A 26145-nucleotide genomic window follows, 5' to 3' on the forward strand; every position below is an offset into this window, starting at 1 on the left:
AAGGGCCACTTTTTCCCATTTTGAATTTTGTACATCATCAAAACCACCTTCAGATCTGTTTAGGTTAGAATTAACTCAAGTCAAGTTCCAAATTGTTGAGATGGGATCAAATCAAACAGTTTTACTTAGAATTATGCTTAGAAGACTTTAAGTACCTTAAAAACAAAAAGTTAGAATAATCAATTCGGATGAAACAAAGGTATGAATTATTGTCTGAGACAGCCAACACCAGAAAAGACATTTTTAAGTCTTTGTGATATCTTTGATAAGCTGATCCGAAGAAAGAGTACAATAACTGCCAACAAAAATCTTTCTGTCAGTTCTTGCTCTTGATCATTTTAGTTTTATCAGAATTCGAAAGCAGAAAAGATTGCATCAAACAGTTTTTCCCAGGAGACAAGCAGACCTATTTTAGAGTGACAAGAAGACACTGGAGTGTGATACATTATCAATATTTGGTATTTCAAGACAGTCCCACAATTTCCCATCTTTTATGCAACATATTAAACATCTGGTAGCAAATGTGGGCAGCATGGCGGTGTAGCAGTTAGCATTGCTAGCACTGGCCGGCTGGGGCCTTTCTGTGGGGAGTTTAGACGTTCTTCCTGTGCCTGTGTGGATTGTCTCCGGGTACTAAGGCTCCCTCCCACAATCCAGAGACATGCGTGTAAGGTTAAGCAGCAATTCTAAACTGACAATGAAGGAGCTGTAATTGTGAGCAAGAGTAATTGTTTGTCTCTCCCTGTGACAGAGGTGCGACCTGTCCAAGTGGGTATCCCAGTCTTTTAATCAGTTTGGAGTAGGCTCCGGTGCGCCCTTGTGGACCTGATTTAGATAAGAAAAGGATGACTGATTTGGATGGTTGCAATGGCAGCTGAAAATATGGAAATCATGTTGTTGTTTTCTCTTTCTTTTGTGATTTTCTACTTTTTTTAAATTCATAATTGTTTCTGCAGAAAAAAAAAAGAAACCGAAAAGGCCAAAAAGACCGTTGCATTCCATTGTGACATAGTCACTGTAGCCTGGACTGGTGATTGAATGACATGAAATTACACTGACAGGGTTCAGAACACACTCAACACAAACTCACACATGAGCTTCCTCTTTTGATATACTTCATTTGCATTGCAGCCTCTTGCAGACATGCTTCAGAGCATGTGTGCCTTCTGTAAAACGTGGCACGTACCTCTGTGATAATCTAGTCGTGGGAGTAAAAGGTCAGATTGATTGCCACTGGAACTCATAGAAATAAGGAATCCAATATCTGACACATTAACTGAACAATATCCCTTTCACTATTGGAAGTGTTTGAAGTGGTTACGATATGTGTGCACGATTTACACATAATGCAAATCTGTGTACACAAACTGGCTTCAATGGTGAGAGACAGCAGCAGATAGGGAGGGGGAAAATGAAAGGAGGAGAGAAATAGGACAGTGAAAGTAACAAAAAAAAGAAGAGGAATGCAGACTGAAAGCAAAAGCAGAGCATGTTGAACATCTGTCTTCTCCTGGATGAGGGCGCAAAAAGGAGCAGAGAAGGCTCGGAGGCTTACAGGTCAGCGAAAACAAAAAAGGGTTAAGGGTGGGAAGTTTAAAGGTGGTATATGAAAAAGACAAGGCGAGGCGTGTAGGGGATCAGATATCATAATGTCGAACCGATTTGACATCATTACAAGGGACAAAAAGGTCAGGAACAGAGGGGATAAAGTGATACTGAAGGAGATTTAGGATAGCATGGCAGACAAAAGAGGTAACAGGATAACTGTAGTTTTCCTGCCCTCTAAAGAGGTTCACATTAGGTGACAAAGCCCAGACCACAGCCAATCAAAAAGCAATAGTCATGGCTTAGCTCTCCTACCGTGGATGTCGACCTTTGAACTTCCTGTTTTGCCTGTGGTCGCCTACTTTACACTCTGCGGGGACTACAAAGCAGAAACTAGCAACGGCTTCATTAGTCCTGATGTTTGTGGCTTAGGTGGAGATTGTGTACGTGTTAATAGTGCAGCTTGATTCATTATTACTTCCTGTTGGCCAGTGACTAAAATCTCACACACTCCCACTCTATTTCAAGAGCCTGAGATGAATGTGTTAGCTTCTCTAATACGGGTTGTGCTTTGCATCTCCATGAGTTGTGTTTGTGTATAATAGCCCCTGGCACTACTGGTATTCATGCCACTGACTGGAAATGTTATAAATGAACCAATTATCCACTTAATTAGCCATCAGAGCATTCTCTGTGCAGCCTGCTTATGGCCTAGACATGATGGAAACAACCCACATGCACATGCACCCAGTATTAAAAAAAAAAAAACATGAAAAATTTAAAATAAATGTCCAAGAGGCTAGAGGGCAGGAATGAGTGCTGCATGTCGGACAGGCAGAGAAATGAAAGTAGAGGTTTGTGTGCGCTCCTGCCACTTGGGATCTGATTGTAAATGTAGTTCAAAGACAGCCTATCGGGGTGGAAATCAGCAGCCTCTGCCATGACATTCCACTCACAGATGGCCTCACTTTGCTGTCGGAGCAGACACTTATCTTTCTATACTTGGGGCGGCTTTCCTCTGATTAAATTTTTTCCCTGCGCCCATCCCTAGCCTTCTTCAACGTGACCTTTACCTTAAAGTCAACTCTTAATATCCAAACTAACACTTACTGTAAATTTAAATTCAGCCCTTTGTGTCCATCGCTCAAAGCTCCAATACGCCGCTAAAAAAAATGCCTTGCAGAAATGTTCACAATCTGAAGCTCACACAGAGCAAAAAGGAAGCGCTGTAGAAAAGTAAGTGGTTGTATTAAACAAATTAGAAATTTTATTTGCATTTTTGTCACTAAGGACTTGTTTATTTGGTCTCATATCCTGGAGATGAGCAGCAAACTCCCAGGGGAGAATACTTCCTTGCCATTTGTTGTCATGTAAAGCCCACTCGCTCTGTTCCAGTTCTTTCGTTTTATTCTTTTTTTTTGTTCTTCCTCCACATTTTTACTCTTTCATCTCTCAGACTATAAAGGCAAAGATCAGAGCGGACAAGGAGGAGGTTTCGGTATGAAACAGACAGTATAAACTCTCCTGGCCTGAGGTTCTGCTGCCTCGCTGTCAGTCAATAAATCAGCCAAGACAGAAAACAGATGCTAGGGGCGGGGGGGGTTGGACATGGCAAAATATGACATGGATGTAGCACATCGGGCTGAATTCTTTCACTTCTTTACGTGAAGTGAAAGAATGGGGAAGGAGCATTTACCTAGCAGCAGCATGGATTTAAAATGTATTCACACATGAGAACGGCTCTGAAATAACTGCAATCCTTACGCCGTTAGGTTCCCCAAATAAATCAAGCTAACCGCGATGGACAATTAAACAAAATTACAGTGAGGAAAAACAATCAGAGCGAGGCTCTGATGTTTCTGCCTGTTTGAGTGGGTGCTTACCTTCTTGAAGAGGCGCCCTGAGTCCTCACTGATCTGTGCAAAGCGGGGAATGATGTTGTTGAGGTAGAGGTCAGACAGAGTGGCGTGGTCGCGGCTCTCCCTCTTCACCTGTTGCAGCAACAGGTTCCAGCAATTCACCGGAGATAAAATGCTCTGCTCCTTCCTGTACGCACAGAGAGAAGTGACATGTCTTTATTCAAGGGAAACTGTAATCTAAATTCATTCATCTAACGTTCACTGCAAACTTGTACACACAGGTCTATTTTATGTTAAATGCAAAATCAAGCAAACGGTACACCCATAATACAGCTTTTACAAACATGAGACAGGGCACTAGGATAACAGGGATAGACAGAGAGTTTGTAGACAGACTCTCTTACACACATACATACACACACAAAGGGTTGGTAAGCCAGCCCCAACGCAGGATTCAGCCAGGGTACAAAACCCAGCAGGAAGAGGTAAGGCTCCCCTGCAAGCACAGCTGCTGTCGAGGGAAATAAGCGAGAGCAGAAAAAGATGGAAAAAAGAGGGCAATCTGAAGACTGTAATCATTTCACTAACGATATAATGGTTCAGTGGTGTTGCGCTCTTTGTTTCAAAGCCATTACACAAATGCAGAGCTGTTAATGCCCTGCTTACATGACAATACAACAGCTTTTATGGGGTGTGCACACTATAAAAGTGTGTGTGTGTGTGTGTGTGTGTGGACTATAGCATGAGTTATGGATGATCTAGTGGGTAAAATGGATTATGAGTGAGTGTAAGTGGATGAAAGAAGGCCTTTGTGTTGTTAAGAGGAGCTTTAACTGGATAGAGACAGCAAAGAGCTGCAAGGCAATTATATCACACACACACACACACACACACACACACACACACACACACACACACACACACACACACACACACACACACACACACACACACACACACACACACACAAAACACAGGGGTCAGGGAAAGTAGAACAGTGACCCCAGCACAGATAATGCCAGACAGACAGAGAAAGTCTTTGATTTGACTAAGTGGGGGTATACAGCGGGGGCGGTGAGCGGACTGTGTGCATGTGTGTGAGTAAAGAAGGTTTTCTGGGGGTGTGTACGGGTGGTTTCGAATGAGATGACTCAACGGTGGTGATGTGATAAACTGGTACTGGGTGACACTGGTCTCAGTGTCATATGACTAACTACATGAGTCTAACAGACAATCCATCCGCACCACCTCAATACTGAAACCCGTCTCGCACTTGTTATGTGGATGTACCTCACTTTCCTTTCAAACTTCTCTCTTCTGTCTGATTCATGTCCGGTGCTTCTGTCTTTACTGGTTGCACAACAGACACAAAACATGACTCCAGTTCCTCTGTAAGCTCGAGAAGACAGCCTCAACGCCACCATGTGACTCGTCACCCTGAATCCACCAGCGATAACCATGGCAATGGCACTGCGGCACTGGGTGAAATATCATCCAAATCCCTCTCTGACCTTCAGCTACTGCAAGGTAAACACTGAAACATAATTGCCCCCCCCTCAGGTCACATGGTGCAGATGCTGTTCCATACTGTTACAAAGGCTTCATCCCCGCATGAAGTTATTTTCATTACTTCCTCGCAGGCATTACAGCTTTTGCAGCAATGCATCTGTGCGTGAGGATTACTTGAGCGCCTGATTTAGACAGTGACACTGGACAATACAAATTACAAAAAAAGAAAAACGGGGCAATATGTGAAATCTGGGAGAACTAAAATGTGCTTTCATGAATCTGTGTGAAAACTGATTTTAATTCCTGGTGCATGATTTTTGATTTTGTGGTATTTTAAAGGAGAAAATAGATAAAGCCGTGGACTTAAACTTAAAAAGTAACAGCACATGTAAAACGGATTTTTACTTTTTTCATCCCATGGGTGGTCATGCAATCATGTGATCAGATCTCAAAAAACCTCATTCAAGTACTGGACTGTGCAAGGGGCTGCATCTTATTAACAGTCAAACTGTCCTAATATTTAACATAAGGGCAAGCTTTGAATGAGTGCACAACTTGTGAGGGCTTCTCCATGTGACCAATCAGCCTGTCAGCCTAAGGGCACACACACACACACACACACACACACACACACACACACACAATACGGCTAAACCGTGCAGTCACCCCCCAACCGCTGCTGTATGCAGTCTGCCAAATAACTCGAATACCAGGGGTCTCCACGGGATCAACACACTGACAACCCTCACACCCCACATTGCTTAGAGCACCATCAACGCCTGGCTGTGTAGAGAAACAACCACAGCACCCTTCTACACACACACACACACACACACACACACACACACACACACACACACACACACACACACACACACACACACACACACACAGCCGGAAAATAACTGAAATTCCAGCATGGCACCCGGACTGAGCAGCAGCAGATGCAGCAAGACTGTTAAATACACAGATGTTGGGAGAAAAGAAAAGCAAACGGGGTGGGAGAAGAGCACAGAAATGAATGAAAACTACAAACTGAACAGTTTCCAGTCATACTTTTGGTGCCTTACGATGACTTAGTGGATATGATGGGAGCACACCTGCTGCTGCTGGAGCTCCAGTCGAGCAGGTAACCTACATTTTCTCTTCTGTTTATCGCTCTCCCTTTTCCTCATCATCTTCTTTCCCTCGCCCACCCCACCAATATGCATCGCAGGGAAACACACAATCTGAAACTGTCTCAGTATTGATCAGGGCTGGGGGGTGTGTATGAGGCCGAGTGAATTTGTGTGCGATGTGGGGTATGTCCTCACGGTCGGAATTGGGTTTCGTTTAGAGGACCTATTGATCCTTTTTAGTCTGCGAGAGAGCACATAAATATGGGTTTGCCCCCAGCAGGGATATTAATATCTCTGGAAGGGTGCATGATGCTTAAGAAAAGGGAACAGTCACTCTATGGAAGAAAGAGGAAGGCTGGTATTTAGGAGGTAATAGTTTAGAGGAAGTCAAAAAAAATATAGAAAAGCGGAGCAGGAAAAAGTCCCTGTCCTTTGTTACAGTTTCAGTTAACTTGGAAAATCCAGAGTATCGAAAATTAAAAAGATCATTTCTGTAGAAATGAGCTATACCTCTAACACTTCTAAAACCAAAAGCTGGTAGCTAAAAGCGCCTCTGCTAATGATTTTTTCATTGTTATTACCAGTTAGTTTCACAAACACAGGGTTAAACACTGTATCTGTCCATTATTATTAACAAAAGGCATCAATTAGCATTTGAACATAAGCTGCTGCTCCATGAATGAATTCCCATTTTCTGAGCATGACAGACAAACATATTAATCTGTATGATAGCCTTAATTACATCAAGGCAATGCAAATCAAAGTACTAAATTATGTTTTCTGTCTAATCAAATGCTTGTTTTTGTCCCTTAATGTAAAGCCTTCGTGACAAACATAAAAAAACAAAAAACCTGAAAGCTGGTTTGAAACCCTACGAGGGTAAATTTCAATTTACAGATTCTGTGTGTCTCTTTGTTTTCTCATGCGACTCTTTTAATTGGGCCTTCAGTCCTAGCAGGGAACATGAAAGAGACAAACGCACAGAAGGATGACGATATTGTGTCTCCAGAAAGGGCTGTCTCTGTTCATTTAAGAGTAAGCAGTTACAGATGACACACAGCTGTGTGACAAGTCATCAGACATTTAGTGGAGCTATTTGTGTCCCTATGGGTTGGTTAATGACATATTAATGATACTGCAGTAACGACAACAGGAGCTTATTGCTTGTTCAGCTAAACGGCAGGGATCGCCCATTATATGTACTATTGCATCTCAAGGCTGTTGCCAGCATAAACCCGTGTATTATATCTCAGCATTTAGCAATCCTCAGAGTTGGCGGTCAAATTCCTGTTCACAAGGTAAAAGATGGAAGTGAGATGCAGTGAGGCAGTATTATCCAATAGGATATGTTGTGTGTGTGTGTAGTTTATGAATAGCTAGCAGTTCAGTGAATCCTTCCCTACAGGGAAGCAGACTGCTAAATCATTCCCCACTCAAAAAGTGACAATTCTACAAGAGCACCAGAGGCTGCTAATGCCGACGAGCTCCAGTGTGTATTTATATGCAACTTATGTAGTTTCATATAAAGAGAGAGTGAGAGAGAGAGAGTGAGTGAGTGAGTGTGTGAGTGTGAGAGAGAGAGAGAGAGAGAGAGAGAGAGAGAATCCTTGGTTTGGGCAATGATCCACTCACAGCAAGACACTACAAAATAGTCAGAGCACAAAATCACCACCTGACCATTTCTGGCAAAAGTTGTCATTTCCCTCCCTCAGACACGAACACTGACTCACAGGACCACACAGACAATCGAAAGGAGCCCTTAAAATGCAGTGTGCACGCAGCTACAAGTCAAGCAGCTATTTCACATTAATCAGGAAGGAAGTCACCAGTCTCTGAAGCAATGCTGTTTTTTTTTCTTTAAATGCTAAATATGGAAGCTGGGTCAGTTTTGTCTCACTTGAGACTTTTACAAGGGCAGGATATTAATTGCCCCAGGCACTTAAAAATACACGTATGCAACCAAAAGCCATAACCTGAGGCTTACTGTCAAAATAAAACTACGTGTGTTGTCTGTGTGATTTTCTCATACTTGAGTAGATGGTCCTTGGTGCTGCGCGTCTTTGTGAGGAATCTTTCACCCAGCTTCTCCAGGTTGCGGCTGTAGTCCATCTCAATTTCTGCCTTCTTTCGAAAGAAGTCCTGCAGGTCCTGAAGCAGCTGCACCCTCAGCTCGCACTGCTGGTCCAAACACTTGAGCTGCTCCACCAGCTGAGCACGGACCTCTGAAAGGGTAAAAGGAAAAGGAGTACAGAGTCAGAGATGACGTTAGCTTTTTGGTTAACATAGCCATGGGCCAGGTGAAATCAACACACGAATCAATGTGCAATCGGTCTTTGCTAAAAATCAAAGGCCTTTTCATATGTTGCTGTTGGCTATACACCACTACCATTAACACACATTTCACAACGATGTGTAAGATGTTAAAACAACCCCTTTACAGCTGACTGAATGACTGGATGTTCCAGTAAAACACCTGGCACTGTGTTGGCTTGGCTGAACTCCATTCCCCTCCCACCCGTCCGCAATGCACAGACGGCTAAGCGTGTGTGTGCGTGCGCATCATCATATTTATAAGTGTGCATCTGTGAGTGCGGGATCAGATATCATCTTCCACACACACATATCTCCAGAGGCAGTCATTTATCCCAGCTTATCACTTTTCATTTTCCTCCTGCCTCCTCCCTCCTCACCCTCATCGCTCCTCCATGCTGCTCTCCAGTCTGGCCCTCAAATTAATAGAGTGCACTCAGTGCAGGCACATTCAGTAACCGTATTCAATCACGGGCCGCAAAAAAGTTCTCTGGAGAATCCTGCCCATTGCAGCTACAGAACAGGAGACACAAATCATACACAGCAGCACTTCTGCACAGCCAAGGACACACACACACACACACACACACACACACACACACACACACACACACACACACACACACACACGCATACACAGAGGTGATAAACTGGATCAGTCCTGACAGCTGACAGATTAATGCTATGCTCCCATAGCTTCCTGCCAATGCCGAGCAGTCTGCATCCCTTAAACGAGTTAGGAAACAACACACGCATTTCTCTAATTGTCATCATGGCTAATCTACCACAGCTGTCATACCTCTACAACGCTGGCTGTACAGAAAGCGGATGGTTTTGGTCTCCATCCTGGCTTCAGTGATGTATGGATTCCCTTCAACAATATTCACACACTCAGACACACACACACAGACAGACACACACGCGCAGTCATGCAGTCAGCTGCCTGTCCAGCCAGCAGCGACTGTTGATGCTGCCTTTGTGTTTAACAGCTGAGAGTGCAGTTTCTCATTACCACAAAGAGAAGTGGGATCTCTAAATGTGTCTGTGAGCGCCCCACTCCTCCCACTTCTCTCTCTCTCTCTCTCTCGCTCAGTCTCATAAACACATACCTAAACACTGTGCCACCAGCCAGCGGCCACTGTCGTTCTTTACTGATTAAAAAACCAGAGTTAGGGAGTTTTAAGACACTGTGGGCAGGGGGGCAAAGAAATGCACACACCGAGCCTGTATCAGTGCTAATGACCTGGTGTGAACATTTGCTTTCACAACATGTGTTTTTGTCTCGCCGGCTACATACGTGCGTGTTTGTGTGCAATTTTCTCGTCGCACGCCGTTGTCAATGATCCAGAGTGAGTCAATGTCCCGCCCCTTAAGGCTGTGACACAAAACCTCGAGATAGCGGCCTTGTAATTAGCCCATCCACGATGACAACACACAACACCTCCAACAAAAACAAACCTGTCCATCCATAAGGAACGTAAGAAGGTGACAGAAAGCATATGGTTATCAGCGTGGAAACAGCTTGAGGGGTGGAGGATATGTACAGGAGGGAATTTTTAAAAAAAAAGAAAGCGACAGCTAAGTCCCATGTGATCCAAATGTTTAGAAAGCAGATTTAATGGGGGGGAAATTAATTTAACAGGGAGGCCGTGCCCTGAGCCCTGAAACCCCTCTCAGGCCCCTTACATTTACATTAGGATGAAGAGCGAGTTTGACGGCATGCTTCATTTATAAAATATATGGCTGCGTTACATGAGCTCTCCCCACTAAACCCTATTGGTACTGGCTGCTCGACACAATTTCCTTAAGGGGATGTAAAAAGCACAGACGGGTGACAAATTAAAGGAAAAATCCACCATAAAGTCTCATCACATGTGAGCAGAACTGCTTCATTGAGCTTTGATATTCATTCTCCAAGCCCCTGAAACTCTACTGCAGGGTTATAAAGCCATCCTGTATTGGGGGAGGGGGGCACTGTAAAATATGCCTATAGAAAATATCCCATCAGTGTTCAGCTTCATAGGGCACAAAGGACATTACGTGTAAGTGAGAGCATTTTCATACCAGTCAAACCAGTCACTGACCTCTCATGCCGTGTGGATAAAGTAATCACTCAGATGTGTCAATACAAAGGGTCAAGTGGTCCCAAACCATGTCAGCATGACTGATGATAGGGGATAAAACATGCGGGTTGCCTTTTCAGCAAGTCAAATAAATTCAGCACAGGTCTTCCCTTGGGTTTCAACCCTCTGCAATGACTATCATCCCCCAGCAAGTAAGAAATGGGATGTGAAGTGGGATGTGAACTGGAATGTGACGCCTCCACCCCCTCCAGACAGTCCAGTCACATTTTCCAGGCAGATGAGAGCAGGTCTTGTAATCAGGCTCTGGGATTCTACTTTACTGATGCTCTTCTCCCTGTTTTTCTTCCCTCTCTCCCCTCCGCCTCCTCTGTCTGTAGTGCTGAAGGCTGTCTGGCTCTGTTTGCACGAGCCTCGTCCATACGCTTTTCAGTCTGTTCGCCCGTCCAGCCACACTACGGTCACAATCAGGATCAATTTGGAAAAGGAAGAGATGACTGCTACCTTTGAAGCGGCTAATCCTCTCTTTGGTTTCTATTAACATACATAGTGTATTTGTCTCCCAATAGAATATAGTCACACTACTGCATTTTTCATTTTTCAGGATCAGTCTTTATTATTCATTGATCACTTTGACTCTCTCCAGACATAGCAGCCACTTGTTGGTGTGTCTGGGCAAGTTAGAAGGTTGTGTATAAATGATATCAGGGCAAATCATATGGAAGATTAGTGAGCTCACAAAGTAGCAGTGAAATCTGAGAAGTTCAATGTCTTTTTCCCATTTAGATTATTCCACCTATACCCACGTCTCCCTATGGTACATCATAGTTTATGATGCATCATCATAGAAAAAGGAAGACAGCAAAAATAGATGATGAAGACAGAATACTTTGACTACAGTGGCACTTCATTGGACTAAGAGTGCAGGCAGCTTGTCTGTGTTGCCTCAACTCAAACCTGAGACAGACGTGTCGCTGCATATTAATGTGTGGATGGACACTGAGGAGGAAATTAAAGTAGAAAAAAAAAGCATAAATATTCTGCAAAAGGCATTACAACCATCGACCTGAAGTTCACGGTACATAGACAACTACAGCGTGAAGGCTAAACATAGCTTTCCCCCATCATTTCCTTTGCTTAGAGTTAATTCTGCAGCAAATTTTCCACCAGCTTAACGCCGTTTTGTTTTGTAACTGACAAAAGTGATGGTTGCCCTGGATGCCATTGTGTACTGGCCTACATACAGAAGCTACACATAATGCTACAAGGACTCATTATACCTGAAAACACCCTGGGCTATGGGCACACACACTCACACACACACAGCAATGTGACACTCTGAGTCCAAGTTGTCACTTTGAGCTGTTTTGACAGCAGCTTTCCAGCCTGCTCCTGGAAGCCCCGCCCTAGTTCTGTCCCCCTCCGTTACTATATTATTATTCCACACACACACACACACGCACACACACACACACACACACACACACGCACACACACACACACACACACACACACACACGCACACACACACACACACGACAACTGTTTACAAGTATGTGATGAGTGTTTGAGACGAGGCTTGAAGTGGCTGGAGAAGGAGTGTGACAGAGAGTACAGACAACAGAGGAATGACAAACTACGACAGTCCACACAGTTGTGTTGATTTACAGGGTGCAGTAAAGTTCTGGTTTACGGCTCCTATTACTTTTGGTAAGCATGTTCTATGTGTGCTCAAGTATGGAAATTCCCATTTCCCTTCTCTGCAGACATTATTTATGTGACATTATTTTGGAGCAAAATAATGCAAGGTGAGAAATATGTTAATATAGAGTAGAAAACCTGGCTGTATACATCAGGATTATCTCTCTGCAAGCTCTGGGCCTACAAACTGTGGGTCAGGTAATCACAGCAGGAACACAAGAACACACTCACACAGAACAGTTAACTAGGACTAAGCAATCCAAGTCAAACATTAGGAGATGTAGCTCCTAGCAAAGTACAATATTACCCATTCTTCTTGCTATGTTTGTGTTTGTGTGTGTGTGTGCGTGTAAGCACGCATGCACACTGTGTTTATGCAGTAAGGCCTGGTCTTTGTTGCTCTGGGGACTGATACTGCAGCACAGGCTACAGAGAAGCTTATAAAAGAGGAGGGGAAGTAGAAGGGGGGTGGTAGTGGTTTTGAGTTGTACCACTGTGAGCTCATACCATTGTCCTCACAAGAATGAGAGAAGCAGAGAGAAAAGAAGAGAGAGGGGGGCGAAAAAGCACAAAGTAGTGTAAAGGGTGAGTAAGAGGGCAGGCACAGCGTCAGTGTGAATAATATGACCATTCATCCCATACACACAGGAAGACAGGACACAGTTGACAGGAAGTCAGCTGGACCAGTTCATTACCAGCAGGGAGCAACACGAGAGGGGAGGGTTATACTAAAACAACTACAGGAAGCATATGTGTGTGTACGTGTGTGCAAGAGGGAGTGTAGGGGTTGGACTGATGTGTGTGTGTGTGTGTGTGTGTGTGTGTGTGTGTGTGTGTGTGTGTGTGTGTGTGTGTGTGTGTGTGTGTGTGTGTGTGTGTGTAAGCCAGTGAGTTGCTGTGTTTTTCTCAGACTAAAAGGCCCCGAAGAAAAACAGGCAGCTGTGGAGTTCACCAATATAACCCACCAACCCTGAACCAGGCAACCAAAGAGAGAAGATGGACTGAGGGAGAGAAGATGGGCCAGTGGCTTGCAGGTTGAAGGCAGTCAAAAGTGTGTGAGTGAGAGTGAGACATGATGTTTAGGCCGTTGAATGAGTAGGTAGACTAAAGCCTCAAGTTGCAGGTAGTATTTCCTAATAAGATTCTTCAGCAGGGTGGACTCTATTAGTTCCAGACATGTCAAACTAATACTGCTTTAGTGTACACACACACACACACACACACACACACACACACACACACACACACACACACACACACACACGTACGTACACACACTCATGCACACACTTGTGGAGAGGGGAGGAAAGGATAGAGTTACAGTACAGTAAGTGTTGGAGGGAAAGCTATTGCAGGAATGGAAAGATTCCAGCCAATGCCTTTTTCTTGGGTCTGGACATTTCCTCCAAAAGCAAACACACGCACTCTCACTCTTTCTCTCTGTGTCTCACTCTCTGTCACACACACACACACACACACACACATGCATACATTAAAAGTTATAGAGGCATTTCCTCTCTCACCCAGACCCTAAAACTTTTAGGAAAAGTAGTGTCGTCTTAAGAAGGCAAGTTAACAAGCTTAGCGACTTGTAGACATGGAAAATCATCCCGAAGCCAAACCGCTGCAAATGTACTGTTCAGCAGAGGAGAGGAGGGACCGACAGCGAGTTCGACGGCAGAGAAATAAACGCTGGGGTATGGTCGGGCATAAACGAATAAAGGGCATAAAACATCAACGTTTATTGGTGTCACTATGGTACTTTATTAGTTTCCCTTTTCAACTAACGTCATAATGCTAGTGAATATATAGTGATACTTTCCGGAAGGCGAGGATGCAAGCTCCTGACCTTTCTCACACGCACACACACTTGCATATAGCAAAGCAGCATTAAAGCTTGATTGCTTGGCAGGCAGGGTTATCATTTTCTTTGTCAGCGTTTAGATATCCAAAACACGAGTGCATGTGTGTCTGCATTCGAACAAACTCAAGCAGTGATTGGCCCCACGTGCGGACAGCTATGGGGGAGTAGTTGTTCATATTGTGCTTATTGCTTATCTGAAGTCTGGAGAACATATGCATAGTTGCCGCATTATAGCCTCTTGCTGACTCTTTTGATGACCAAATTTACATCACTCTGACCCAGGCGATAATTATAACACTGCCGTCAGAGAGGCCTTATTTATTTCACAATTGTAAAGAAAGTATTTTGGATCTCCAGCAACACTTAATGGATTTCTTCATTCTTCATCTCCACCAACCTACTCTACTTCTGCTCTCGCTGTAGCAAAGTAGAATATTACAAAAAAATGTTTAACATTATATTAAATCTAAGGGTGCTTTTCATAAAGCCTCTATCCTGGAAGCAAGGAAACAGCCTCTAAGGCATGGCTGAGCGCTAACAGGATTTGTATATCAGCACTCCTAAAACTCACTAATCAATAGTCAATCTTACTCTTCATTTATACGATCTACACAAGACCCAAAGGGGGCAAATGATGTATTATGTGTGTGCTGATGCGGTGACTTCTTCTAGGTTTCCTATATTAACTTTCCCATCCAGCTCTCAGCAATAAAGGGTGGAAAGCATGCTTCTCTCAATGACCCAGATATACTACATCAGAAGATTAGACATCAAATGGGAGTTTTTCAGCATCAAAGTGACCGAATGCTAAAATAAGACAAAAACACTTCTGAAAAAACTACTAGTCATGCCATGATATTGGAGATACGCTTCCCCTCCCCACTGAGTTTTGCTTGGTAACTGTTACTCTTTGTCCATGATGCCCTCTTTGGTGGTGGTTGCGAGGGAGCAGGGAGAGGGGGAGGCAGTGTGAGAGAAACATGAAAAAGAGGTGACGAGGAGGAAGGGGGGGGGGGAGGGGTGTTTTTGCAGGGGGTTTAGTACTCAGCAGGGGTAAATTCCACGGCACTGCTCCACACCTCTGTGGTCAGATCAGGAAGTCATTAACCCTTTACGTGACAGTAGGATGCTTTATATCCAACTGTAGGAAAGACAGAGGACGTTTCTATGATCGAGTACATTTTTTGCGGCCATGCAAGCTACCGTCAGGGTTCCTTGCACTCTGTGAGCTAAGAGCAGAGGTCAAGGGTCAGGGGTCCGCAAAGTTACTGGAGGGGGTCAGTCTCCCATGTCAACCAGCTGGTTACAACTATCGGTTTCAGCTCCAAAGAACGCTCAGCTTGTTTCTAAGTGTTCCTGCAGAGTCTATTCTTTTACCAGATCGTTATTTCCTTTTGCAGCCATGCTTTCCAGGAGTATGTTCTACTTCTTTGCATTTACCTCTCCTGACAACCATATCTCTTTCTAGCCATCGCGTGCACAGCACACAAGCATTTGTGTGGTGGCAGACAGAATGTGGGGTTAAAGACTGGGGGCTGGGGGTTTCTACGCATAATAAAAAAGGCTGCTTATCAAAAGTTAACTAGCTTCTTTCGCTCCCTTTCAGGCACCGCCTGCTCCACTAACCCAGTCGAGAACGGCACTGGGGGAGGGGTACGTCCCACACACGCGGGAACTGGAGGGAAGCAATTCTGGTAAAGAAGTGAATAACGATTATCTTCCAGTTTAGTTTAAAATGCTACTGAAGAGTAGGTACTGGACTCTGACTTCACAGACAACCTAATCAGCAATCAGATATCCAGAGTCTGTGATCAACTTCTCGGTTCAACCGAGATGAGCGGCACTAAATGAGATCACACGTTATCCTATAATTTAGCAACTCACAAGATTTGAGACTGACCATCTTGAATTCTTGGCCTCAAGGCTAATTTCAGTGTCCTTTCTGTGTGTATGTGTGTTTGTGGATGCTGTTCATGCTGAAGGGTACCATCCACCTGGTGTCACCTCTATTTCCTGTCTCTGTTGGACACAGCCATCTGGGCCTCAGTCTGTTCCAACAGGCCTCATCTCTGTCTCTCTCTCCCTCTGTTTCCATCTCATACACTCTCCAGCTTTGGCGCACACACACACACACACATATATATATATATGCACTCTCCACAGGGATCCAAACTATTACAGTATAGAGCTCTATGCCATCTGTCTGAGGAGGTATGGACAGGTATCAGACAAAAACCCACACACGCACGCATATCATATCACCCTGAGCCAACAGCAATATTAAGCTGAGCTCTCCCACTGTGCATGTGTGTCCACACCCTTTCCAGTGTTTCAAAATGGCCAGTGCATAACGCGCCCCCCCATGTTAATCAGCTTAGCAGCCAGTCAGGAGATTTGACTAATCCAAAACACAAGCATGGGAAGAAGCCCACTGAGTGTATGTCTGTCTGTGCAAGTGGTCTTGTCTGACAGTGCGTGGAATAACTTAAATCAGCCTCGACATTTCCAGGCAACACTCTCTTAAAGCAACAAGCATTACCACAATCATCCAAGGCTAGTTTCAAACAGCAAAGGATGGGGAAGAGGATGCCTTTCATGTGCGGAAGCATCACTGGGCGGGTAAAGGTTCTTCCCCGTCTTTATTAGCGTGTTAACACTCGTCATAATCCCAGCAATTGAGCGGCAGCGTGTAATCATTTCTTACTTCTAGATTAAACAGTCATCAGTCGTGCAGTCATCTTCATCTTTATGTCACTCCTCAGTAAGAATTAGCCCAGTCATCACTAATGATTCACAGGGACCTTGAGGGCTGTGTAGGCATGTGCACGTAAAGGCCCCCCCGAGAGGAGTATCAGGGCTTTGAAGCCTAACACAGTGCGTAATGGAAACCTTTCTGTCATTTAATAAAGAGCTATGACAGCATTTGCCGCACAGGAGAGGGGAAACACACATGCATATTCTCAGCGAGGAAATGCTGCATGATACTAAACACGTGTGAGTGATTCGTATGGATGTCCTTATGCAGCAAAGTCTTATCGCGACACTGAACGAGAAATCAGTGGCATGTTGAAAATGGCTGAAGGAAAAATGATAGAGATCAAGATAGGATGCAGTGAGAGCTCAGAGCAGAGGCTGGGCAGCAACACATGAGTTAAAGGCCGTATCTGCTGATGGCTGCTGATCTTTATCCGAGCGCCGGCGGAAGGCACGGAGGCCAGGAGAAAAAGAGCAAAGGGGACCATCACACAAAGGATGAAACCCAGAGCAGCAGATGATAACATGAGATGCTATCAGCACATCCGACTTGAGGTCAAATCGCCACAGCCTTCAGCTGCAGCTCTCTCCAAAACAGGAGGGGCAGATACGCAAGATAAAGGAATGCAGAACTACATGAATCCTAATATAAAAAGACAGCTCACCCCGAAAATCAAATAGACGTTTTTTTTTTTTAAATATTTTTAATCTTATCCATCTATCCATGTTTTAAACCACATATCCAACTTATGATAGTAGGGTGCTGTTTATACATACATATCAGTCTAGGAGACAACAGCTCCCGAGATGTCTGCTTTGTCTTAAATATAATGAAACAAGATGCCACATGCCTCATGGTGCTGAAAAGGGAGCAGAAATGTACTTAAAAATCTCTGCAGCATTCTGTTTTTTTTCTGGAAGAATCTTTATTCTTCCATTATAAAAAAAATAAATCACTGAAGAACAACCGCTCGGCTGTGAAGAGCGGTTTAATAATGAATTCGATTATCAACAGAAAAACAACAGCATATTTTGACTGCCTGTGTTATTTATGGAGAAAGGAAATGCAATTTGTTCCGGCTTTTAAAATCTGCTTCTTCTTCTTCTTTTTTTCTTTTAGTTTTTTATATTTTGGTAAACCGATGGTAAATGACACTCTAGGAAAAATGTAGTGATGTTTTTACTACTATTTTCTTCACATTTTAATAATTAAAACAATAACCGATAAGGAAAGTAATCACTGATTGGAGGGATAGAAGTATTTAGAACACATATGTACACGTGTATTATTAAAAGATCCTCTGTGTGTTATTTACATGAAGCTGTGAAAGCTAAAGTTAAACAGGATGGAAACAGCGTATGTCACAATTAGACTGCAGTGCAGCTAATGCGGTCACCTGCCTTTCTGCCTCTACCTCTACGCATCTCTCCAACCCACTAGTGCAATGGTATCTCTCTGCTGTGTGCAAGTGTGCATGCATGCACTTTTTACACATTATGGAAATCAGACATGAGTCTAACTGCTGCAGAGGGACTGGAAGTAGAGAGAGAGAGTGATAGAAACTGGGCCATGCTCCAAGAGGAGGCTCCCAGCAAAGACAACAACTCCACACCTCAGCACAACAAACCACCACACGCAGTTCTGTGTAACGGCACAAAAACTTCACAGGGGATTTTTTTTGTTTCTCCTCTTTTTCTTTTTCCCTGCAGCACTGTTCGGTCTTTAACTGGCTTTCCACTGATTTTCATGATAAAAAAAAAAAGCAGTTACTCTTCTCCCTTGGGGCGGACCAAGAGAGTAGACAGTGACAAGTTTTTCTTACACCCCGAGCAATTAATGTACAACAACAGTCCTACGTCTGCGATTAGGATGGGTAACTTGGGGGAAAGCAATTAAACAGCTTTAATTTTAGACACTTGGCTTCCATCTATCACATTTACACCCCTTTTTTTAAACATAATTATTTCATGTGCAGACATAATGAGATGCTTGCAGCATCAACTGGTTTGGATTATCCAATCATCAACGAAGGCTTACAAAAGAGACTTCTCACAGACGGTCAATAAATGCACTTTTTTACAGTATTTAAATACATTTTTACTGAACGTTAATGCTTCAAGTGCGATGGAATCACAGTGTCCTGAAGACAAAATCAACTATTTGAGGCAGTGACTGAAAGAGGGCAGGAAGAGTCACAAGCACACATACTGACCCATGAGGCTCGAATCATGGGTTATTAGATGTGGTGTATCCAAGTACCCATGTCATGAAAACAGATACTTTTGTAAAAAGGGAGAATAAAGAAGGGCCTAGGTCATTGTTCAGTTGTCCACACTCTGTCTGTTCATTTTTCCCTCTTCCATTAGCGCTGAGCCCTTTAATGAATATTTTGGGCTTCTTGACCTACCAAGGAAAGCAGCAAATGAGATTACAGAAAACACATAAGTCAGGTTATTCATTTCAGCAGGCTTAGCAGAGTGCTATGAGAGTGAAACAAGATTACAATAATCATAGACTGCAAGCAGTACTGTGCAAAAGTCCATAGTCACCCCTTTCGCTGTGCAAGAAACTGCACAGTGACAATAAAAAAGTCTAAGTCTCATTTCTTTATATTTTGTGTCCATGGAGCCAGATTTTCTTGTAACTTTTTAAAAGCAGTCTTGAACAATAGTTTAGTCCAGTCCTCACCATTTTTAAAGGAAGGTTTCTCTTTTGTGAGTTCAACAACTCAACATTGACCTGTGAACCATTAAGCATAAAAAAAATCATCTAAATTAAGCGATGAACCAGTGTTGTACCTACACATAACAGACAACGCAGCGCAGAACCAATTTTAAATAGTATCTTTAGCCATTTGCTACTAGCAGGCTGCCACAAATGTACATCATTAGTTCACACTTTTTTAGCAGAAATATGTCTGAGAGCAGTCTGAGAGGCATAAAATAGTGTGAGCTTTTAGCATTTTAGCATGCTGTGCAATTTGCCCTGAGAAACAAAACAACACAAAAACGAAAGAAGAAACTGAAAAAGCAGCTGACCTTAAAACACAATCTACAGCAGATGAACAGTATCTGAAAGCCCCCGTTACTGTTGGGGTCCATTTCAGCCAGCAGTGCTGGGGCTCTTAAAATGAATTGTGTTAAAATTAAAACTCATAATTATAAACACAGAAATATGGTCAAATTCTGATCCAGCATGCAACACATCTGGAAAGCATCTGATTGGCAACAGCTTCATTTTTCAGCATACCAGTGATCGAAAAAACACACTACCAACGCAGTAAAAACATACCTAGTAAAAAAAACAAACACCCAATCCAACACTATCAGTCATGGACTGGCCTCCCCGCAGTGTGGGATCATCTCGACAGAGAACAGAACAAAAGGCAGCCAACATCCAAACACGAGCTTTGAATGTCCTTCAACAAGTCTGGATAATTATTCCTGAACACTACTTAAAATACTTAAAGAAACAACAAGCTGCCTAAGAGAGTTCAAGCTGTGTTGAAGAATAAAGGTGATCATATCAAATACTTTTCAAGCTTGTTAGAACTCTACAAGCTCTGTACATATATTTTTAGGATTTGAGGTGCAGAGATGCTAATGCAATATGCTGATGCAAAACCAGAAAAAAACCAAGAGACCATGCAAGAACTTCCTAACCTGGCCAGCAGTATAAAAATAGTTTATTTTCACACCTTTCTAAGTTTGATATTCTGTAACAGTCTGCAGCTGGCCAAATGTCACTAAAAGCACAGGACAGGTTGTCATTTGAACTTCTTCATAATGAAGATACAGCTTCCTTTCATACACAAATGCATCAAACTAAAGCAGACTTTTGCACACCTAGTAGGACATTCTTGCACATGGCAGATCCGTGATTGGGTGTATACCAAATAAAGATCTAAAAAAAAACAAAAAAAAAAACGAACCTCCTTGCAGCAGAGCAAATTAGGGTCAGTTAAAGTTCAGTAACTTAAGCTGTTTTCTGTTGCTGAGTGAATAAAGTAAGAAAGTGCAACTTCAGGCAATTTCCAGACCTGATTCTTCCGATATCGTCTCACTCTCAGGACAAAGACATTGTATAGGCTAGTGTTGCAGGCTGCATGTTTTCACTGTACACTCAGGTAAGCCTTAAGCTAATCTTCACTGTACCTCTGAAGTAAAACCTAGAAAAAAAAAAGAAAAAAAGAAAACACAGTTCAGAAATAACTCACCTGTCAGAATTCTCTCAGATAAAGTCTGACAGAAAAGATACCTGGAGGATGTGTTTATAAGCCACTGCAGGGTAAGCCTGTCACAAACTTTGTGCTCCTCAAACACACAAAAACACTCTGTTATTTTTACTTTCTCACACATACTTATTTGATTAGCAAGCATGACATAGCACCTCAAATCAGCATCTCAAATATCACCCTCTAATTCAATGTCAGAACGTCAGCACAGTCAGCTAAAGAAAAACTCAGACGTGCTGGATGAACAGTCTACTTCACTTTAAAAAAAATTGACTATGTTGAAAAAAGAATCAATTAAAAGTATTCATTAAACCCACCGTCTGCCCTTCTCATGCTTTTACTTTGTTCCTTGATGTATTTTTTGCACTTGTCACCACAGGTGGTGAACTCTCACACACATAGCATCACCCCCATCAGGCTATTTGGTACTCGGTCTGCACAAAGCATGTCTGGTACCCATAATCCTTCACTCTTTGTAGTCAGATACCTAAATAAACCAAGACACTGGTACTCCCATATAGGAATGACATCCACTCATTGCTAATAGTAATTAATCACACAGACTTGATACCAGGGAGCCAGCGGGTTAAAAATCATTTATCGTCCAATCCAACTTCAGTCTTCATGTCTACTTGTAGTTTGCTGTCACAGTGGCAGATTTCTGTAGGTTTCTGTGTGATGTAGACTGCTGCTCATGTTTTTGATCCTTTTAACCAATAAGCATTTGACCTATAACTAGGATCACTGACCAAACGCAATATTCTGGGACTGTACAAACATGAGTCTCTGTAGCCTTTGTGTTAGTTGTATTTCCTTAATTTGCTACGCTAGGTCTTGAGCCAGTTGTGTTGCTGGTCTGCTAGTCTTCACCTACCCATCTGGACAGGCTGTGGATTGAAAACTCTTACACATATTATTATGGACTATTCTAACTTACAGGTCCAAAAAGACAAAGGAGAAAATTATATCTACTTTGATACATATGAGGACTGCTGGTCAAAATAAGTAGAACCTGCTGAGCAGTGTTTTCCCTTCTCACGAGGCTTCACATTCATGGATGCATTATTAAAACTGGACTTCCAAGTTCTTTTTTCCCTCAGTACCTTCAATAACATGTCCCAACCCACACACTTGCTATTAGTGTGAAGACAGCCTTAATGATTAAACTTCATGTCTGTGTTGAATCCTCAATAAAAACAAGTAAACGTCCACTGAAATGTGCATGAGCAAGACGCTGAGCAGAGGATTGCCTCTCGGTAGCTGACCCCGAGCGGTGACTTGCCCGAGGAGGAGAGACAGTGACGAGATGAACTTCTGGAAGCGTCAGATTTTTTGATTAAACTGCCAGTTGTTTTCGGCCCTGTGGTTAAATGCTACTGGTCAGCTTTCTCATGCTTTCTGCCCTCTGACACTTTGGAAGTCTGCTATCTAGTGAGTTTCAAACACATGACAGAAAACAAAGCTATCTGTACTCAGGAATGGACAGCCCTGATACCAAGAGAGAATATACCTCTTGAGTGAGTGGAGAGTGGAACACGAGGTCAGTGACTCTGCACTGAGTGTGTGTTCAATTTTGTGCGTGATGTCATGTGTGTTTATCAGAGAGAGGACATGGTGGAATCACTGCAACACAATAGAGTACCGCAGTGTGGGTGGCCACACCCTTTCCTCTTAGCTCCCCTTAACAGACTTTTCTCTGGCCCCAAAAAAACTGCCTTGACAAGATTTTAAAAAAAGAAAAGAAAGAAAAGAAAAGCACAGAGGTGGGAAAAGAAGGGAGGGAATGGAATAAAATCCATGACATTTTCTTTTTTAAAACACAACAAGAGCAAAAGAAAACCGTGGGAGAGAAGAAAATAAGATACTAATATAAGTAAGAGTGAGAGATTTGAGAGCTTATTAGCTTTAGTGGAAACTTGACAGCAAGACTCTGAAGACAAAATCGAGTAGAATGGGAGAGGGGATGGAAAGAAACAAAATGGGTGTACAGTAATAGTCTAAAAAGCCATAGATAAATACAGGGGAACCTACAGGGAAGGTTAAGACCAAAAACACTGAGCTGTGTCCTGCAAGTGTAGCTGAATTATTGATGATGACTATGAGTTAAAGGATGAGAAGAAGGAGCACTTTCAGTGTAATCTCCCAGTGTACCATAAACATGCCTGCTCATATACGTAGAGTCACCTGGAAAAGATACCATGACATTAATGCTTGACAACCGGATGGGCTCCAGAGATGGGAGCAGATCCCCAGGGACAGTCTGTGGCTGTCAGGAAAACAAAAAGGTCAAGGGTTGCAGCAGAACAGAGGTAGGAATGTGGTCAACACCTGTTCTAAACTTGCAATAGCGGACTCAGACAGAGTATTAGGAGTAAGCCACAAGGTACACAAAGCAAATAAGATGCTCATTAGGACCGTTTATTATTTGGCAGTTCTCATTAGCTTGAAATACTACAAAGAGCAGTCTTCTTACTTTGCTTTATCCCTTCCCTGCTCATGTTTTTTCTGTCTCCCTGCCAGGTCCTCTTTCTTATCCGCAGTGGAAGCCTGTTTGATCTAACGGAGTCCTGCTGTTCTGGCTCTTCAGCTCCCAGATACCAGGCACACACTCCTCCCTCACTCACTACAGAGGAGAGCTCCCTTTTTCTGACTCCTTCACAAAAAAAGAAAAAAGAGAGAGAAAGAGAGAATCACAGGCCCTCCACCCCCCCTCCTTTTTAGAAATCAGACACATTCTCCCTCTTGCACAAGAAACAACTAAATAATTCATGAATTCAAAATGGCCTCGCTGCTGTAGAAGCTGCGCTGAGGCCAGCTGCACTGCGTGCATATGGACCATGTAGCTATGTAAGCTATGTTGACGATGTATTTCAATCAGAGGACAGTGGCTATCATTGTCATCACCAGCAAAGCAGGACACAATGGAGAGGGATACAGCCAGGGACCTGACTCACACATACTGTAAGGCTTCCTGGCTGTTTTCGGTAACAAAGGCACTGAACAATGGGTGGTAAGTGTCAACGTGCTGTGTAGTGATACAAAAGCGGCTTTACCACACAAAAAAAATTGTACCCGCCTGTTATTCCTTGGTTTTACTGGATTTCCACATGCTGTTGCCTGTCATAGCTCATTAACTACAGTTTTTGTATATTTAACATAACTCTCAGCTGTCTTTAGAAAGTACAGCATCAGGAACAGACGGTGAGAAACACTGTCGAGTTTATCCATACAGCCATGTTCATTTCTCATTAACGTTCAGATTTGATTAGATTTTTTATTTTTAGTATCAATATTATTTTAGAATTAAAAAAAGAAACCAATGAATCCCATAAAAATATAACGCAAATTCAACTCCAGTTCAAATAGAGTGGGACACTGAGTAAAATACAAATAAAAATGAATGCTATGATACGATTCTAGCTGCTCAATAAGTCCTTGGTCTTCTTTGTAGTAGATTCCACTTCATGATGCGTTGAATGTTTTCATTCAGTGAAATGTTTGGACTGCAGGCCGCTCAGTTCAGCACTTGGGTTGCTGTTTAGCATTGCCTTGCTGAAATATGAAATATGAAATATGTTTCTGCCTTTCAAAGATGCTCTTTTTTAAACTCTTAGACTGAGCTCATATGTCTCATTGAATAGTAAAATGTCTCAGTTCAGACTTCAGATATGTTTTATTTGTTCTCTTATGAATAAACACAGGTTTAAGAGATTTGGAAATCACTGGATTGTGTTTTTAATTACATTTTACATTGCATCCCAACTTTTTTTGCAATTGGGGTTGTATAATACAATACTTGTAACAGCTGTGACTTGTTGTTGGTTTGGATACTCAAAATAGCCAATCTAGGTGGCACATTTTCAAGTGAACTCTTGAATCTAGGTTATTAAAAGGTATTGACAAATTAACCAGCACTTAAGTCCTAATGCACATCTGTCTGCATAAAACTTTCTGGGATGCCACAATTTATCGACAGGATCTTCCAAAAAAAAAGAAAAAGATAAAGCTAACGGTACCATAAATGTGCAAAGCGACGCGACCACAATGACTCCTCTTGGTCCACATTCATACTCAGACTCAGCAAGAAGGAATCCACCATTCCAGGCTGGGAAACTCTCCTCTGCATTCCTTAGAGGGAATACCAACGACACATGACAAGAGCCCCACTCACACTGAGTAACTTGCCTGCCTCCCACTTCAGCTTTTACATTACAGAGAATGCCTGTGTAGATATGTGTTATGGACAGCAACCTTTACCACACAACACTGCCCTCAGACAGAAAGAAAACAAAGAGATGTGGGTGAAGCAAGTTACTGAGGGAAAAAAAGAAGAGAAAAGGGATAGAGGTCACAAGAACATGCTTGTGTCAAACAGCTATGCCACAAATGTGCTGAAGTGATTGATGGGAAGGTTCTCTGTGCTGAAGGACATCCTTCATCTTCCCCCCGCCTTTAGGTTTTCTTTGGCAAAATCTCTGTCATCCAGAATTTCAGGGCTTTTCATTACTGAGTTTTGTTTGGGTTTTTGGATAGTTTTTTTAAACCTCCTGGTCTCAATTTTCAGTTTTGCACAGATCCAAGCAGAAGCTGACTCCCTACTTCTGTCTCTTAGACATAAACCATTATCACAGACCTTGGGAGAATCAGGTCCAGGCATTATCTCTCAGATGTATAACACAAGAGCTTCTACATGTATTCTGGATCCTCACTGCTTCCATTTGGATTTAGTCAAGAGTGACACCTAAGCAGAGGATACACGAGGCAGGACGCATGACACCTGTGAACACTGTGAATTCTCAGGACAGTTACCTGCTCTACTCCCACGTGGGCTCAATCGGACACGATGCACTCTTTGTACTAGAGAGCTGTCAGTGCAGACCAATAACGTCCAGCCTGATTGATTCAGATGTTTGCATTCCCATCTACAACTTTACCAGGTGCTGTCTAGACAAGTTCAGGGCTGTAATACATGTGAAAAACAACTTCTATTATAGTACACACGGTACATTATCTGTATGGAAAGTTATATGGAGACCCACTCCAACCCCTGTCCTGCAGGCGCCACTGCACAATAGGAACGAGTGTGTGTGCACACGTATGAGGGGTGGGATGTTCCCGTTTCCACTGTTTGAAGCACATGGGCTGAGTCGGAATGTGAAGGGGGAGAAA

At 42.9% G+C, this 26145-nt stretch overlaps 1 protein-coding gene across 3 annotated transcripts in view; it reads right to left on the reverse strand.

Moving 5' to 3' along the window:
• The window catches only part of srgap2 (SLIT-ROBO Rho GTPase activating protein 2), a 55061-nt gene that overhangs the window by 16758 nt on the left and 12158 nt on the right, over positions 1-26145 (reverse strand). For all 3 annotated transcript variants that reach the window (XM_063474365.1, XM_063474364.1, XM_063474366.1), the window contains exons 2-3: positions 8061-8253; positions 3429-3591 (exon numbers count right to left, since the gene is read on the reverse strand). In XM_063474365.1, coding sequence (XP_063330435.1) covers positions 3429-3591; positions 8061-8253 — 356 coding nt within the window. The remainder of the gene's footprint in view (positions 1-3428; positions 3592-8060; positions 8254-26145) is intronic.

The sequence above is a fragment of the Pelmatolapia mariae genome, linkage group LG5 (genome assembly GCF_036321145.2).
Source record: "Pelmatolapia mariae isolate MD_Pm_ZW linkage group LG5, Pm_UMD_F_2, whole genome shotgun sequence".
In the NCBI taxonomy this organism is placed as follows: Eukaryota; Metazoa; Chordata; class Actinopteri; order Cichliformes; family Cichlidae; genus Pelmatolapia; species Pelmatolapia mariae.